The 16,478-nt window shown below is 35.8% G+C and overlaps 1 protein-coding gene across 2 annotated transcripts in view; it reads right to left on the bottom strand.

The window, feature by feature from the left end:
* The window catches only part of Ube3d (ubiquitin protein ligase E3D), a 145,161-nt gene that overhangs the window by 115,174 nt on the left and 13,509 nt on the right, over positions 1-16,478 (bottom strand). For both annotated transcript variants that reach the window (XM_027928234.2, XM_071613240.1), the window contains exons 4-5: positions 6,608-6,776; positions 486-555 (exon numbers count right to left, since the gene is read on the bottom strand). In XM_027928234.2, the coding sequence (XP_027784035.2) occupies positions 486-555; positions 6,608-6,776 (239 nt within the window). The remainder of the gene's footprint in view (positions 1-485; positions 556-6,607; positions 6,777-16,478) is intronic.

The following is a 16,478-nucleotide window of genomic DNA, read 5'->3' as shown; positions in this document are numbered from 1 at the left end:
AATTAACACCATTGGGAAAAAAGAATAAGGAACAAAGTATAAAACTCAGAATGTGGTTTCTTCAATTTCAATATGTCCTCTCCCACCTCCAGCCCCAAAATACAGCCTTGAGGCAGATGGCAGCCAAGAAAAGTAACTTCTCCAACTCTTTTAACTGTCAGGTTGTACTGAGGAGAGGGATCCAACTTCTTTAAGATAGATCCAAGTACAAACTTTGTACTATTGCTTTATACTACAAATAAGATAAGAAACATTGAAAATGACCCAACTTCTCAATGCTTAAAAGTCAATACAATATGCACATAAAATATACAAACTTCTATACATATTGGATGATATGTTAATTGTTTTCTATTTTAAAAAGCACCAATTCTATAAAATATATTATTATCCATGTATCTTTTCTATGTATTTTTTATAAAATCTCCTTCTGGCTTTTAAAAAAGAAGGCAATCATTTTGGCTTCTTGTTTGTGAAATTCTTACCTGATGACATGATCTCTCCCAACATTACCTTGCAACGCTTACAAATTACTTTGGTATTTGCTTTTGGTTCCTGTAGAACAAAAAAATGTCATTTAAATGTCATTCAGCTTTCCTTAAAAGGAATATATAATTTTAACATAGTCCCCAGAGTATACATTGAACTTTACATTTTATGCTGCCCTCTACTAAATACTGGGAATGCATTTAGCTTGTGTGCATAATTCACATGCACAGAGATAATTTCCTTTTTCTGCCTTAAGATAGAATGCACACATTGGCTTTTTCAAACCTAGCCACTTCTTGATAATCCAAACGTTGCCAATAATCTGAACAAGAAGCACTTTACATTTCTAAAAACTATTTCCAAATAGCCATAATTTGAAATGGGCAGATGGTGGGCAACAAAGGCAGAGAGAGTTAATGACTTGCCCCCACTCATGTGTATAGAATACAGAAGAATCAGAATTTGAACTCATATTGTTTTGACTCCTAATCGAGTGTAATTTATGTGTAAGTAACCTATAATTTATAGCCTCCCATAATTCAGAAGTTAAAATTATCTAACTTGTTCATAAAATTCTATTTTTTTTTCCATTTAAGATATGCACTATAAACAGAAGGATGAATAGTGTTATTGAGACAAATTCCTGGCGCATTCTTAGATTTCAAAACTTCTTAGACTTCAAAAATTCAAATTCATTATGTAGGATACATGTTAATTAGCTTGCATTCACCAAATTTGTAAACAAAGAATGCTTCCTTTCAAATACATAGTAATAGCTCTGTTAAAGCCATACAACATCCCTCCCACCCAGATATACTGCAACATGGCACACATCATGAAGAAATGGTCAAGGAAAAAGAACTCTGCAACTCTGGACATAAGGTCATCCCTTCTGGAAAACTGCAGAACAGTGTAGGGTGAAGTGAGAAGGGCAGTGGCTCTCTGATATGGAATAACATATGTATTAATTAATGGAATAAGTTAGTGGATCAGTATAAATTTGAGTACAAGTAATTTTCCTTGATATAAATGAATATTTCCTGACAAGTTGCATAAGATGCACATTTAAATTTAGTTCCATAGACAAGCTGCTAGTAACTGAGAGAGTTTATGCTTGAATACAGATAAAAAGCTTATGCTTTTAAGCACTATGCTCAGTGTTTTCCAAACTACAGGTCATATGTCATTAGTGGGAATCAATTCATGGAATTAATTCCATGGGTTAGGGCTTGTCTTTAAAAATACTGAATAGAAAGCATGACTGCTTCAAACATCAGGTAGGTATTACTTCAAGAAATTTTTACTTGTAGTGTGTTTATATAGTGTACACATGCATGTGTGTGTATGTGTGTGTGTGTGTGTGTGTGCATGAATGTATATATGATCAGACATTGATGTAAAAATATATCTCTTACTTTAGTTAAAAATCAAATAGTCAAAAGCAATTGTACAACTTATACTGGGGTCCATATGTCTGACTCACTCTTTTACCCAGCCTCAAATCCATGTTATAGTGAAAATCCATAAATACTCCCCAGCTCTTTTCCATATCAATGATTCCTGAGATGAATCCTTTCATATGCTGAAGAAATCTACGATAATATAAAAACATATCCTATTTTTCCCCGGTCTAGCCACAGGATTTGCACAGATTTTCTGGTCTTTCTCTAAAAGTCTCTGCTGAGGAAACAAGCAAATATGAACTCTTTAAATCAGCTCACACCTGGCTCAAACATTTATCAAGGTACACCAGGTGGGGCCCAGGGACAGTACCATCCCTGGCCAGGACACTGATAACCTTGCATCCAGCACATTGCACATAGCAGAAGCAGAGTCTGGCCAAGATGAGTGATGGGATAGTGTCATTGAGACAAATTCTGTCTGTTCTGAGGAACAGACAGAAACAAAGGAAGGTACCAGTTTGCTCAGTTCCAGGAAGAGAGCCCTGATAGCCAGTATGCTCAATTGTAAGGGTAGACCTTCTGGCAGTTTCATGCTTTTTACAATAAGATCTATCTATACAGTTCCAAAGAGGTGCTGAAAATAATTTTTAAAGGATGTTATTTTATACAGGTGGAATTTGACCATTTTCATTAAATCTTATCAAAAAATGTAAGCATTTTACTAAAACCTAATATCAGGTATTGGTACAGCAAAGTTTGTGAAGAAAGAATTTTTCTATTCAAAGCAGAAAACTGTCAGGTGCTTTATTATGCAGTTCATCTATAATTGTTTTCACATAATATTTCTCATTGTCTTTCAAGTGAGTAGGCAAAGTGTTTTATTCTTTGGGTGTTTGTTTTTAAAATAAGATTCTACCCTTATCAGACATGAGTGATCAGAATCTTAAAATCTGATCAACAACTAGCTGGGTGTGGTGGTGCATGCCTGAAATCCTTATAATCCCAGTGATTTGGAAGGCTGAAGCAGGACGATTGCAAGTCTGAGGCCAGCCTTCATAATTTAGCAAGATCCTATCTCAAAATAAAATAAAAAGGGTTGGGGGTGTGGCTTAGTAGTAGAGAGCCTCTGTATTTAATATATAGTACCACACATAAGCAAAAAAAAAAAAAAATCTGATCAATAACAAGCAAATTAGCTCAAACAACCAAATTAATGGATCTTCATTCAAATAAACCTATAGTAAAAGATGCTTTTGCAGAGAACAGAGTATTAGGGATTTAACTCAGGGGAACTTGATCACCGAGCCACATCCCCAGCCCTATTTTGTATTTAATTTAGAGACAAGGTCTCACTGAGCTGCTCAGCGCCTTGGTGTTGCCGAGTATGGCTTTGAATTCGAGATCCTCCTGCCTCAGCCTTCAGAGCTGCTAGGATTACAGGCATATGCTACCATGCCCAGCATAAAAGATACTCTTAAGGCAATTAAGAAATTTTGTCAGGGCCTGATATTCTATCATTTATTATTATTAGGTGTGATAATGACAGTAAGGTTTTGTAAAAAAAAAAAAATCTGTATTTTTAGACATACATTCTGAAACATAATACTGGATTTTGCTTTAAAAACACTTTAGCAAAACAAAAAAACCCCACTTTTTAAATCAAGACAATTGGCATATTGAAGGTCATAATATTATTCTTTTTATCCTTGTGAATGTTTACAAACTTCACCTGTTAGGGTCTGTAAACAAGTCAGGATGGGGCCTGGCAAATGTTACAGTCTGTAAACAAGTCTGGATGGCGCCTGGCATTTTGCCAGAGGGAGTGGTTTGTGAAGTAATTCCAGCGAGCCATTAAGTGTGGAGATTCCTTATTGGTTGACTGCTATATCTAGTTTATGTTAATTAAGATAAGCTATGTGGAATGTATATATACCGCTCCTGTCCTACAATAAACGGCTCCCACTCCTGCTGTATCAATGTACACAAGTTCCTCGTCGCCCCCCCCCCCCCCCCCCGTTATTTTGCTGCGTCATTCACCAACATATTTTTTCTAAGAAAACAAAAGATTCACTTATGAATTTAATAAAACAAATTACCCAAACCAATAAATTATTATTCAGTACCCCAAGAATGAATAAAAAGATAAAGTTGTTGGTCATACTTATCAGTAATAGTATAATCAAAGTTCAATGCTGCTTTTATTTTTTTTATTAAACAGAATGAAGTTATAAGTCTGGCTATACTTTTTTTTTTTTTTTTTTTTGAGATGGCCTCTTACTATGTTGCCCAATCTGGCCTTGAACTCTTGAACTCCTGGACTTAAGTGATCCTCTTGCTTCAGCCTCCCTTATGCCTGGGACTACAGATAGGAGTGAGCTACCACATACTGGCTATACTGGCTCATATTTTCAAAGTTTTAAATAATATGAATTTTATAAATGGTGGAGATGCCATCTTTGTCCTCCTATTCCAACAGACAAAACTGATAGTATGTTGGTACATGGGAAAAATGTACAAGAGATGACAACCAAGCTGCAGGAATAGGGGAATCTTCAGCAGAAATTGTTTGAAAATAAGAAGCACATCCTGCCACAGCAGTGGAGGCACAAATAAGATTCTGTAAACTCTAAGAGAGTGCTGAAGGAACAAAATAATGTTGGGCTCTATGTGCTGTTTTTAAAATCAGATCTTTTTAATTAAGATTTTCTAGCATGTTAATTTTGTTTAAAGAGAATCTCTGCTTTGTAATGCATTTTTCTTGATCTACGCTTCAAGGAAATAATAAAGCAAGTTAAGTAATAAAACAGCCTAACAGTGTGGGAACTCTACAGAGCAAACCTCAAAGAAAGACATTGTTGGGGACTAATTAAATCAATATATCTGAGAGATGGCAGTGCTGCTCAGAGAGGTGGATTAGCCTCCTATCCTCGTTTTTATTTTCCTTTGTATTGTTTCAATTTCTAAGGACCCTTGATATTGTCTCGCCAAAAAAAATGTTTCCCAAGAGATACCATTAGGATGCTGTATCACCATGTGACATTTCAAACCCCTGCTAGATGGCTAGACTGGGTGATATGAGAAATAGGTTTTCAATAGCACAGAGCAGCCTTGTTCCCAGAGGAGCCTTGAGAGCACTGTTTAAGCAGTCTCTCTAAATTTATGTTACTATTTTGGTCACAGGCACACTCTTTCAACTGCTACAATATGCAATTAAAGAGAAACTTCCATCCAGACCAACTTGAAAACAATCTTGTCAACTGCAGCTTGTTATGATAGTAATTTCCCATACTGTCCTTGATAACAAAACCTGTAGTGTCTAAATATGAAGAATCTTCTTTCAATTTATAAGATAGCTGTTTACAATGAAGAGAAATACTTGTAAGTGGCATCACATAACTGACGAGAATGTAAATGTGAAGAACATATCTCAGCACAGAATAAAGAGTATCTAAAAAGGGAAACATGCCTTCTCTTATTTAATCTTTCTCCACTCTTTTTCCATTCACCCCTTCTAAATATTTTTAAGATGTAGAGTTTATTCATAAAAATGAAAAACATGCAAAATAAGTAAGTATATTTAGAGTAAAACATAAATTTAATAGAATCATCTTAAATGTAAGTATAACATATTAACTTCATACCATTTATCTCTTAAAACTACAGAATGTTAAAGTGCTTCAATTTAAAGCAAACCATATTTACATAAAGGGATTTCTTTTTGTGATGAGACATGAGGCATTTAATAACTTATAACTGACAACAACTTAATCTGGATATTTGACAAATTTCCTTCAAAATAGTTCTATAAACTAATTTATAATGTGAGAGTTGTTGTCTGAGTGTTATATGTTTCCTGTAGCAGGTCAGTTCTGATTACAAAAATTAAATGAGGCAGTGAAATTTAAAATACAATGTGTTTGTTCTTACTAGTAATCAGGTGTTGAAATGAAGATTCTCTAGCAATGGTTTTCTTTACTTTTTAAATCATATCTGTATTGACTGGCTATTGGGGAATGATTCCTCACAAGGGCCAAGTCAATGCTACTGATTTTCTTTTAAAATAAAGTAAACCACTCATTTTCTGCAATGAGAGGAAACTGTCTTCTTCCTAATGCAAATTATTTAGCAAGGGCCATTCTGATGTCATGCTGTTAAGCACCAACTTAAACACTACAGCATAAGCCTGATTTCCATTCCCCAGCTCTTTCATTTTCCTCTTTTTCCTTGATGGAATCTGCTTTTATAACATCAGCAGAAGTCTAGACTATGGGCAGACTCAGTGAAATCCCTGAATCTAATTGTATGGTACATATCCTGGTACACTTCTAATTTAAATCAGACTATTGAGATTAAAATGCACACAGATTATGAAATATTATCCAAAACAAGAAAGTAAGGCATTTGGTTTATAAAATGGTAATATTCCTAAATCCGCATGAAGAAGCTCTCTTCTCCAGCTCCTCCAACCCATGTGTGTGCTTTTGCATAAGACTCTTCTTAAATCAATAGAGCAGAACTAGAGGACAGAGGCAGTTGAAAATAATGGATTTGAGCCTTTAGAACGGTTTCTTTAACAGGCTTTGAATTAAGAGAAGATTGGGGAAATGGGTATCTAAGCAAATCTCTAAGTTAGCATGACTGTGAAAAGATATTTTACCAATTTAAAATGATTACAGAAAAAAGCACATCTCAACTGGGAATGGTTCAGGTCTTACCTGCCACAAATCATTTCTTATATTCACCAAGAAGAAAGAATCTCCAATAAAACAGTCATTCTCTCTTGGGTGAAGTGGCTTATTAGCAAAGGGGTCAGGATGACAACACCACTCTCCAATGAGAGCTCCCCAGTTCTCACTCGGCAGTGGGAGAATCCTGAGAAGCTTCCTGGTGGAAAGAGGAAAAACAATTTTTCACAGCACAAAATGGAACTAACATTTTCTTAATTAAATCAGCATGAAAGATGAAAGAAACTCATTAGCCACATGCTTGCAATGTCAATTTCCCCCCAATTATAAAAGTAATATATACTCACTCTAGGATGATTTTGAAAATGCAGAGAGGTATAAAGAAAACAAAATTCATCGTTTTCTCACTACCCAAAGATAAGTAACTACTTTTTAACATGATGTGTATTTCTTCACCACCCTTTCAAGAGATACATTTGTGTATATACACACGTTGTCTGGGATCAGAGAATACATACAAACTGTATCTTGCTTTTGTTTTATTTAGTTATACTATGATTCATAATGATTATAATATTCTATTCTATAGGTTTGTCAAAACTTTATAGATCATTCCCTTGCTGTTGGATATGTAAGATTTGAGTTCTTTATTATCAATAACCCTGTAATGAATCAGTACATGTCTGATTATTCCTTGGGGAAAAAAATCTTATCAGTGGAAGACTATAAGCACAAATGATATGCGTATTTTTAAGCTTAATACCCATTTGTTGACTTCCTTTTCAGAAAGTTTGTACCAATTTATAATCCTTTCACTTATCCTCTTCTTATTTGAATCATTTTTTTCTGTCTTTGCACAAGTAAAAATATTTTCAATACTGCTTTATTGACAACTCTTAAATTACTGGTGAGACTGAACTAGTTTTTATATTGACTGGCCACTGTATTTCTCCTGTGAATTGCAATCAGAGTACTTTCCAATTGAAGCAATAGTATGTTCTTATTGATTTTTAAAATATATTCTACTATTTTATTATCCCTTTGTCTATCATTTGTTATAAATATCTTTTCAGTATTACTGTATTACTGTATTACTGTATTTTCAGTATTACTTTTAATTTGGTTTATATGTCTTAAGTTTTAAATCACCTAACACTTTCTTCTGTGATTTCTTCTATTACTCTAATAAATTTTTTTCTGAAATAATTTTAGATTAATAAAAAAATTACAAAGATGGTACAGATACTTCCCATATATACTGTACCCATCTTTCTCTAATGTCAATATTTTATATAACCATGATAGATATGTCAGAACTACAGACTTTAATCTGGATTACACCAGTTTTTCCACTAATCTGTGACAGTTTCTCAATCTTCATTTTTCAAGATCTTGATATATTTCAATAGTACTTGTCAGGCATTCTATAAAATATCTTTCCATGTGAATTTGCTTGATCTTGTCTTATGATTACAGTGGAATAATAGGTTTGTAGAAAGAATTCCACAAAGGTGAGGTATCCTTCTCATTATATTATATCACAGGGTATATTATATCAACATGACTTTCATTGATGATATTAATCTTAATCATCTGGTTCAGGGGTTATCTGCAGTTTCTTCCCCTAGTAAAACATTAGTAAATTAATGTATATTTAGAAGTTTCAAGTTAAAATATTTGAGCTGTGATTGTGTATTTGCGATTTAAATTAAATTTATATATATGTATGTGTGTATATATATATATATGTGTATGTGTATATATATATATATATATTTTTTTTTTTTTAAATAATTCCCTTATGTTAACCTTCTCTTTTGTCTCCCAATCAACTGTAAGTATCACAAAAGGGCAATTCAACTTAAGAGAGGGAAGACATTTCACTTATAACTTTAGAGGACAGAGGCAAAAACAAGAAAGGCTGATTTTAGTTTAAAGTAAGGAAGAACTTTCCCTTTCAAATTAGGGTATGCTGCATCATTGGCATCCTTCAAGCTGCTGGGCATATGGAGGATATTGAGAAGTGATTCTTTCAACATGCATTTCCTTGAGTATACTGTGAATCAGTCATTCAAATACATCCAGCCCTTTTTCTTAAGGTACTCACATTCCAATAGGAAATACAGACCTATAAGCAAATAACAAAGCCACATGCAAAACGTGCTTATAACAGAGTGATGGGACTCCAAACTCTTGGGGGTGGGGAGGGGTTGTATAGATTACTTTGAAAATTTGATGAAAGCATTAGCCCCTTTCCTCAAACATACATTTTCACATGTACACATAACCCGCATTTGATGTAGGGCATTCAGGATACCCAAAACCAATCCTTGAATTCAGGGCAATTTGCACAAAGTGCTAGGAAAGTAGACTTATATGAGCTTTAGAAAAGAGATAACATCTGAGCTGGCCTTTAAAGGATATATAGAAGTTCTACAGACAGTGGAAGAAATATACAGCATCATGGAAGAAAAGATATGAAGGCAGACACTGCATCTTTTTACATTACCACTATATTCTTACCTCCCAAAACATTTCCTTAAATATTTGTTGATAGAATGAACTAGCATATTTTGATAATTATAATGTGTGAGACCTCTGGCTGGGTCTACTGCATACTGGGATGAAAGGGTTAACAAAGTCTTCCCTTTGCTGCTTGAGAATCTGATCTTTGGTTTAACCACCTAGTTCTGTTACCCTGGAAACCAGGTAAGATCCTAGGCATCAAATATATTGCTAGGCAACACAGCTTACAGTAAAAATGATCCTTGATTGGTAAATTGCATCTGGACTGGGAAGAATTTGTGAAAGTGCTATGAAGATCTAATAAGAACGCCATGCTTTGAGCTTCCCTGAATGCATTCTCTTGTGGAACCCTAGAAACTAGCCAAAGAGTTCTTATAGACTTTGTCTGCCAGGGCAGCAACTACACTTGCCTGATGTGATCATGTGATTTGTACCTAAAACTGTGTCTCGTAGGCAGGCAAGAGTGCTCAGATTCTTGTATGTGAGCTGTCACTTGTATGAACTGCTGCATAGCCTTTACTGAGAAGTTTTCTTGATACTGCCCTGTTGGCAAACTGGGAAAAAATGTGTCCTGTGGTAGTTTTGTTAGTCTGCATGTTTACACACAGGATTGTACATTTAATGCTCACGATTCTGTGACAGAAGAATTACCATTCCCTTACAGGGAAGAATAGTGAGGCTCAGATTGTTAAATAATCTTCACAAGTTCACAGAATCAGAGGTGATGACTGATGCCAGGATCTTAACCCAGGTCTTCCTGGCTCCAAAATTAAACTCTTTCCCTTAGAATATATTCCCTCTGCTAGCAATGCAGAATAGCAATAGAGGAAACTGGGGAGGTGGGATGGCGGTGGACTATTTGAGGAGCCATATACCATGCCAATGGGTAGAACTCCGTATTATAGACACATGGGAAGCAGTATAGTATTTTGGGAAGGGAAGTGACAGGTCAGAGTGTGATTTTTGCCAAGAAGCAAGAAGGCAAATAACTTGCCTGTTAAGAGTAAAGGTTTGAATAGGATCCTGGATCTTCTCCATCATTAAAACTCTCTGGGGCTGTGGCTGGGGCTCAGTGGTAGAGTGCTCACTTTGCAACTGTGAGGCCCTGGGTTTGATACTCAGCACCACATAAAAATAAATAAATAAATTAAAGGTATTGTGTCCAACTACAACTAAAATAATAATAATAATAATAATAATAATAACAACAACAACAACAACCTCTCTGTCTCCTGACATTCTTCTTGTAGGGCCAATAAACAGACCTTCAAAAATTCCATATGTGATCAAAGAAATGAAAATGCTTTTATAGAGATTTGGGAGATTCAATGCACATTAATGCTAAGAGCCAAGTATATGATGCATGGCATTTTTGGTTGAAAGGTGACGCCAGCTAGCCATTGAGTTGATATGATTATGTTAAGATTTGCATTCATATGGATATTGGACTCCTGCTGTTCACCTAGGCCGGCTACGGGACTCCTGGAGAGTTCCCATTGGTTGGGGAAGTACAGTAGGAGGGAGTTCCGGGGGAGGAGCTCGCTCGGCGGTCCGAGAGGAGGCCGCGTGGGTGGAAAAATCTTCCCGGGCGGTACCGGACATTGGCGGCAGTTTCAAAAAATAAACTTTGTTCCTGCTTGAGTGGCTCGTGATTTTGTGCCCAGCCAGACTGCGGCACATTAACAGAAAATATGGGATTTCAAACTTAATTTGACCCCATATCACACTGAATAAAAGTCATAATGCATCCTTTAACCATCTACATAAGACATTGGGAGCAAGAAAGTGCCTAATTTCCAAGTCATTGCAATGATAAAAGAATCTTTATAACAGAAAGAAATTTTTCTGATGTTTTGAAAAAAGCCATAAAACCTTAAAGAACAAAAGGTGTATTTTAATCACAACTCTACTGAAAGTATATCTATCCAAAACCCTGAAAAATGTACTTTGATATGATCTACTTCCTGAGAGAACCTTCAAAATAAAATAGATACCATTTTTTTTTTCAAGGTAGTTTAGGTAAAAAAACATCTGGAGCTAAGAAAAAAAGTGAAATGATTTCTTAATTTTTTTCTGAGCTTAAGATCAACAACATATGTTCATAATAAAATAAAATTTGCTAGTTATTTTAATGCATCATCAGCATATTCTTTTAGAAAATAACTTATGCAATTTTAATAAATTCTACTAATTAATGATGTTTTACTTGATACTTAAGCATATATATATATTTTATTATAATATATATATTTTATATATATATTATTTTATATTTTATATATTTATATATATATAAAATGTCCTGTACCTTTAAAATCAGTCATTAGTTAGTGATCATAACAATAGTAGTAACAGGGCTTTTAGAGATGGATTAAAACCAAGTGAACATTAAGGGTCTTAAGAATAACATCAAGACTGGTTTGTGGCTCAGTGGTAGAGTGCTTGTCTAGCATCTGGGTTCAATTCTCAGCACCACATACAAATAAATGAATAAAATAAAGGTCCATCAACAACTAAAAATATATATATATATAATTTTTAAAAATAACATTAAACATCTAAAACTCAAAATATGGCTATTGGAATTTATATAAATTCAGGTGACATTCTCCAACTAGTAGGCCATGAATCCTCTAAAACTAGCTTTACATTTTAACACTATTATTATATAGTATGATTAGATTTTAAAAGTATAGTAATTTTATTCCAAAAGCTTATACAATGTTGCCAATAATCCAGTTTGGGCTCTGCCTTTTTTTTTTTTTTTTTAAGTGCAGGAGATCGAACCCAGGGGCTTCTGTGCTAAGCATATGCTTTGCCACTAAGCTATACCCCCAGTTGTGCACTTTTTAATTGCTTTGTTTTCATTCACTAAAAAAGTAACTTCACTCACAGAAGTAGTTATTTTCAGGCTACAATTACAGTTGGTGTGCTAAGAGGACCAACCAAGCAGTTTGAAAATCCATCATCTCCTGCTTCCATAAAGCTCATTCTGCTGGTCTCCTAGAGTTTCAATGCCCTCATGAGTGTTGGACTGAAACCCAGTGTGCAGGTACAGGTGGAAAGGTTGTACTATTCCAGAGACCTCAGGAGAATACTCCTTTCAAAATGGTCTGACAATCAAAAGGGCTGGGTCTGAAAATCTGTTGTGTTAACTAATGTCATTCAAGTCTGACATGAATTTATTTCTAAAAACCATAACAAATTTCAAACACAATGACCACTTCACTGTTTCTTAGACTATTCACAAAGTAATTTTATTATGATTGATTGATATTGTGAACTGTTTAGTTTTAACAAGAGAAAAATCAAAAACTATACATTTTTTAGACAAACTTATACATATAGAAAAACTTGGCTTATTTATAAATTAGAGAACTGTATTTTTTTTAAAAAGGCATTAGTTTCAAATAACTAAAATAAATTAGCTCAGAGCTTATGACCCTAAATAAAGAAAAAAATTGTCATTCATTAGCAGATTTCATGTGCTCATGCATTAAATGTTAAAAGCCATTAATGAATCTTATTTGGTTAAATTGTCCCTATTAAAAAAAATAAATTGTCCCTATATCTTATTTCCATAATTTGCTTGATAGCAAGTTAAAAAAAAAAAAGGAACCAACTTTAGCCTTGCACTATCTAAATCATCATGATTCACAGGAAACCAAAGTACAACTTTATGGGGTCATCAATGAGAAAATGTCATGCCAATAGGACTCTGTCAAGTTTATCTAATCCAACTTCTTCATTTTACAATGAAGAATGACTGCCCAGAAAATTAAAGTGCCTTAATTCTAAGATAAGAAAGCTAGGTACATGCTTTGTTGTATATTACTTAAGAACCCACTGAAAGATGTCTCTGTATTTCTGTATTCAATATACAATCTTTGAATAAAAAGTTACCAATGTTCGCCAAAAAACAAAGACGACTTGGTGGCAGATATTCACTCTACCCATTACTCCTACTAGAGGAACACCCACTACAAGTCAGTCAGCGTAGTCCATAGTATCTTCCTGGGAAAGATATTTACAATAATATGATTTTGATTATAACACAAACAGACTCTTTTGGAGAAACTTTGGCCTGTTTTTTATTTAAGGACTACAAGAATCGTCCTTATCATTCACATAAAACAAGTAACCAAACCAAAGTGAGAAGACCATCCTGGTTGATACCAATAGTCAGCACAAGATCTCTATGCAGAGCTTGGAAGAAGCATAGCCTTTCATTGTACACAGTCACAGGGCATGCTGCCCGAGAGTGAGATGTAAGCAAAGACTTAAGTCACTTACTAAAGATTTCTCTGTGCAGCTCAAGAGGCATATGCAGGCCAGGCTCACAGATGTGGTATGAAAAGGCTTTCAGGTAAGACTTGCTTAAATGAAGTGAGAGTGAAGTCTACTGTTTATCTTCTCAGAGAGAGAAAATCAAAAAGGTGATTCATTTCTCTGATGCATAGGGACTATATGAATGAGAGTCCTGAAATAAAACTGTTTGAAACACTGAACTAGAGAATTTGCTAGTGTGCTAATAAGAACAAGTCAGAAAAGAGAGTAGAAGGAGTCTCTAAAACCAATTGAAAAAAATCTTGCCATACACCTATTACAGTGTATGTTACATTCCCTAACTCTCCTGACAAGTTTGGGAAATGGGCTTTAGCAGGTGCTGAGGCGATACAAACAAGGCCCCCCAGCACCTAAGTAGTAAGGTTGGAGTTCAAATCCAGGTTCTATTCTCCTGCTCCCCCTCTACCCTCACAGCTTCCCAGCAGTCAGGGATAGGGAGAATGAGTGTTGTCCTTCATTGTTAGCCTCCATGCCCTTCTAGTTCTCAACTCCATGATTATAGACAGGATTAAACAAAACAGAAAATACAGTTCCTGATAGGAAAAGCAGGCACTGTAGGTGAGAATCTTCAAAATCCTCCTCCTTTTCCAGTAAAGCACAAATATTAGCCAATAATGAACAAACCATAGCCCCTAAGTGGCACCAGGAAACATTGTCATGCTGAATTTAACTTATTCATTAAAGTTAACTGTAACTTCCAGGTTAACTCCTGATATAGAAGTCAGTGTTTCAGAAATTTCAAATGAGAATTAGGCCAAATTCTGAAATGGACTGAGAGGAGGGCAACATTTGTGGCTGAACAACAATGTAAACTGGGATCTCTTGGACTTTCAGGATAAAGTGGGCCTGTCACCAAGCAAGCACTCTGTGGCAACTTCAACCCTTAGGTAGTCTGAGCAAATATGTTCCTCTCTCCTCAGTAGATATGAAGCCATCTCATTTCTCACTCAAGATAATCATTCTGAGGATAGTCCATTTATAACCTCTCCTACAGGAGTAACTTTGTGCCTTCTCATCTACCTGGGATACTGCCAGGAATCAGGAATCAAGCAAGAAAGGCTAGTAGAAGACCAAAATAAACACACCAAGGTTTATTCAATTCAACCTAGCAAAACTATATTAAGAGCACACTATTCACCAGGCACCGTGCCTGATTCCAGGAATGATGATGATGATAAGAATAATTATCACAGTAGCTAACATAATAAATGCTTACAATGTGCCAAACATTGCTATAAACATGATCATTTGATCCTCTCAACAACCCTATGAGGTAAGGCCTATTGTTATCTACATTTTCTCAAATTGAAATTTAAGGCATGGAGTGATTAAATAACTTGTCCAAGGTCACACAGCTAATAAATGTCAGATACAACTCATTCTAACTTCTCAGTCTGTACTGCTAGCCATTAGCCTACACTGTACTTTCAAAAGTGGCATAAAGGATACAAAAATCAAAAAGACACTCCCTGCCTGCCCCCAGAGCCTAGAGTTTAACTGTAAAAACGGGCAAATAAACCTTAAATGAACATCTAAAGCAAACCAGGGTTCAGGAAGACTCCCCGTAGTTCAACTGGCCCTGCCAGTTGAATTCTGAAGTACAGGCAGGGGCTAAACAGGGAGTGACAGGGTATGGGTACATTCAGAAGAAGGAGTAGCTTCCATAAGGCCCCAGGGTGAAGAAAAGCATAAAGAAACTATGGGATGGCATGCTGATCTCCAGAACTGTGCACAGAATTTGAGCAAAACACAATGTGTTTTGGGAAGGAGGGTGAAAGAGGGCTGAAGTGAGGGCGAGAGGTAAACATAGGTGAACTCATAAAGGAACTAATGTGGCATGCTGAAGATTTAAGGAATTTATCCTGGAAAAAAATAGGGGACCATGGTAGGGTCTGAACAGGGAAGACAGTTGCATTTTAGAATCTCAATAGTGCAGAAATGGGTCAGAGGAGGGCAAAAGCAGAGGAAGGGTTAGCAGATAAGAAGCTAGCAACAGGTGTCACTAGGTGAGGAGACAGTGGCCCTGACTAAGGCAGTGGAGTGGAGGAAAGTGGATTGAGGTTCCCAAGGAAGTAGCCACTGTAGCTGATGACTACACTGGAAGAAAGAAGACCCCAATGCAATGCCACAGGGTTCCTACCTTGACGACACAGGTAGAGGCTGACATGACTGAGACCAGAGCACTGGAAGAGGAGCAGGTTTCAGATATGAAGGATCCATTCACTCATAAGTCTCAAGACACTTGACTCAGGAAACCCATCAAAGAATTCCAAGGTACTTCTTTAAGTATTTTTAAACAGTAAATAGGTTTTCATCTGTCTTTCCAGATCATAAGTGATGAGAAGCTGAAAGCTCAGGGGGAAGGATTTGTGCACAGGAAAAAACAAGGCTGATGGGAGGACCTCAGAAGACAAAAATAACAGTAATAATTTTAAAAGTCGACCCGGGAATGCAAAGGAAAAAGCAAAAGAGCCCTTCCCGTCTCAGTAAGGTAATCACAGCACATCACAAGGAGAATGGGTTACAAGATTAACCTAATCACTGAGAAAAGGTTAATTTGTGCTCTGTATGCTCTGTTTTAATAAGCAGGGGAAATAGGAAATGGATTTTAGAAAGGCACAGAAAGAAATCATCGCTCAGATCAAAAGTCCTACTTCACAAGCTCTGTGAGGTAGAAAAATTCACATCGAAACCCTAACTCATCACTGTGAGGGACTAAACAGATGAGATAGACCCCACATCTCTTCAGAAGAGAGGTGCTTCAGGAACCTGTCCCGGCTCCTCTACCAAGACCAATCATCCTGCCTCAGCCAGCATCCTGTGGTTCCCCTTTATCTCCGTGAGAAGAGCCTGCTATTCTGTGATTGCTGGCAAGGTCTGTGGTTGATTTTGTTCAAAATGACATTACATTGGCTCTCATTTTAAGAGCATACATTTCTCCCTCGGTAATTAACTTCAAAAATTATAATAGCAAAAGGAAAAAAGAAAAAAAAATATTCCCAGGCACAGAATCAATCAGTATTAATTG

The sequence above is a fragment of the Marmota flaviventris genome, chromosome 6 (genome assembly GCF_047511675.1).
Source record: "Marmota flaviventris isolate mMarFla1 chromosome 6, mMarFla1.hap1, whole genome shotgun sequence".
Lineage (NCBI taxonomy): Eukaryota > Metazoa > Chordata > Mammalia > Rodentia > Sciuridae > Marmota > Marmota flaviventris.
Note: the sequence above shows the minus strand (reverse complement) of the source record. Positions and strands in the feature narration are given on the sequence as shown.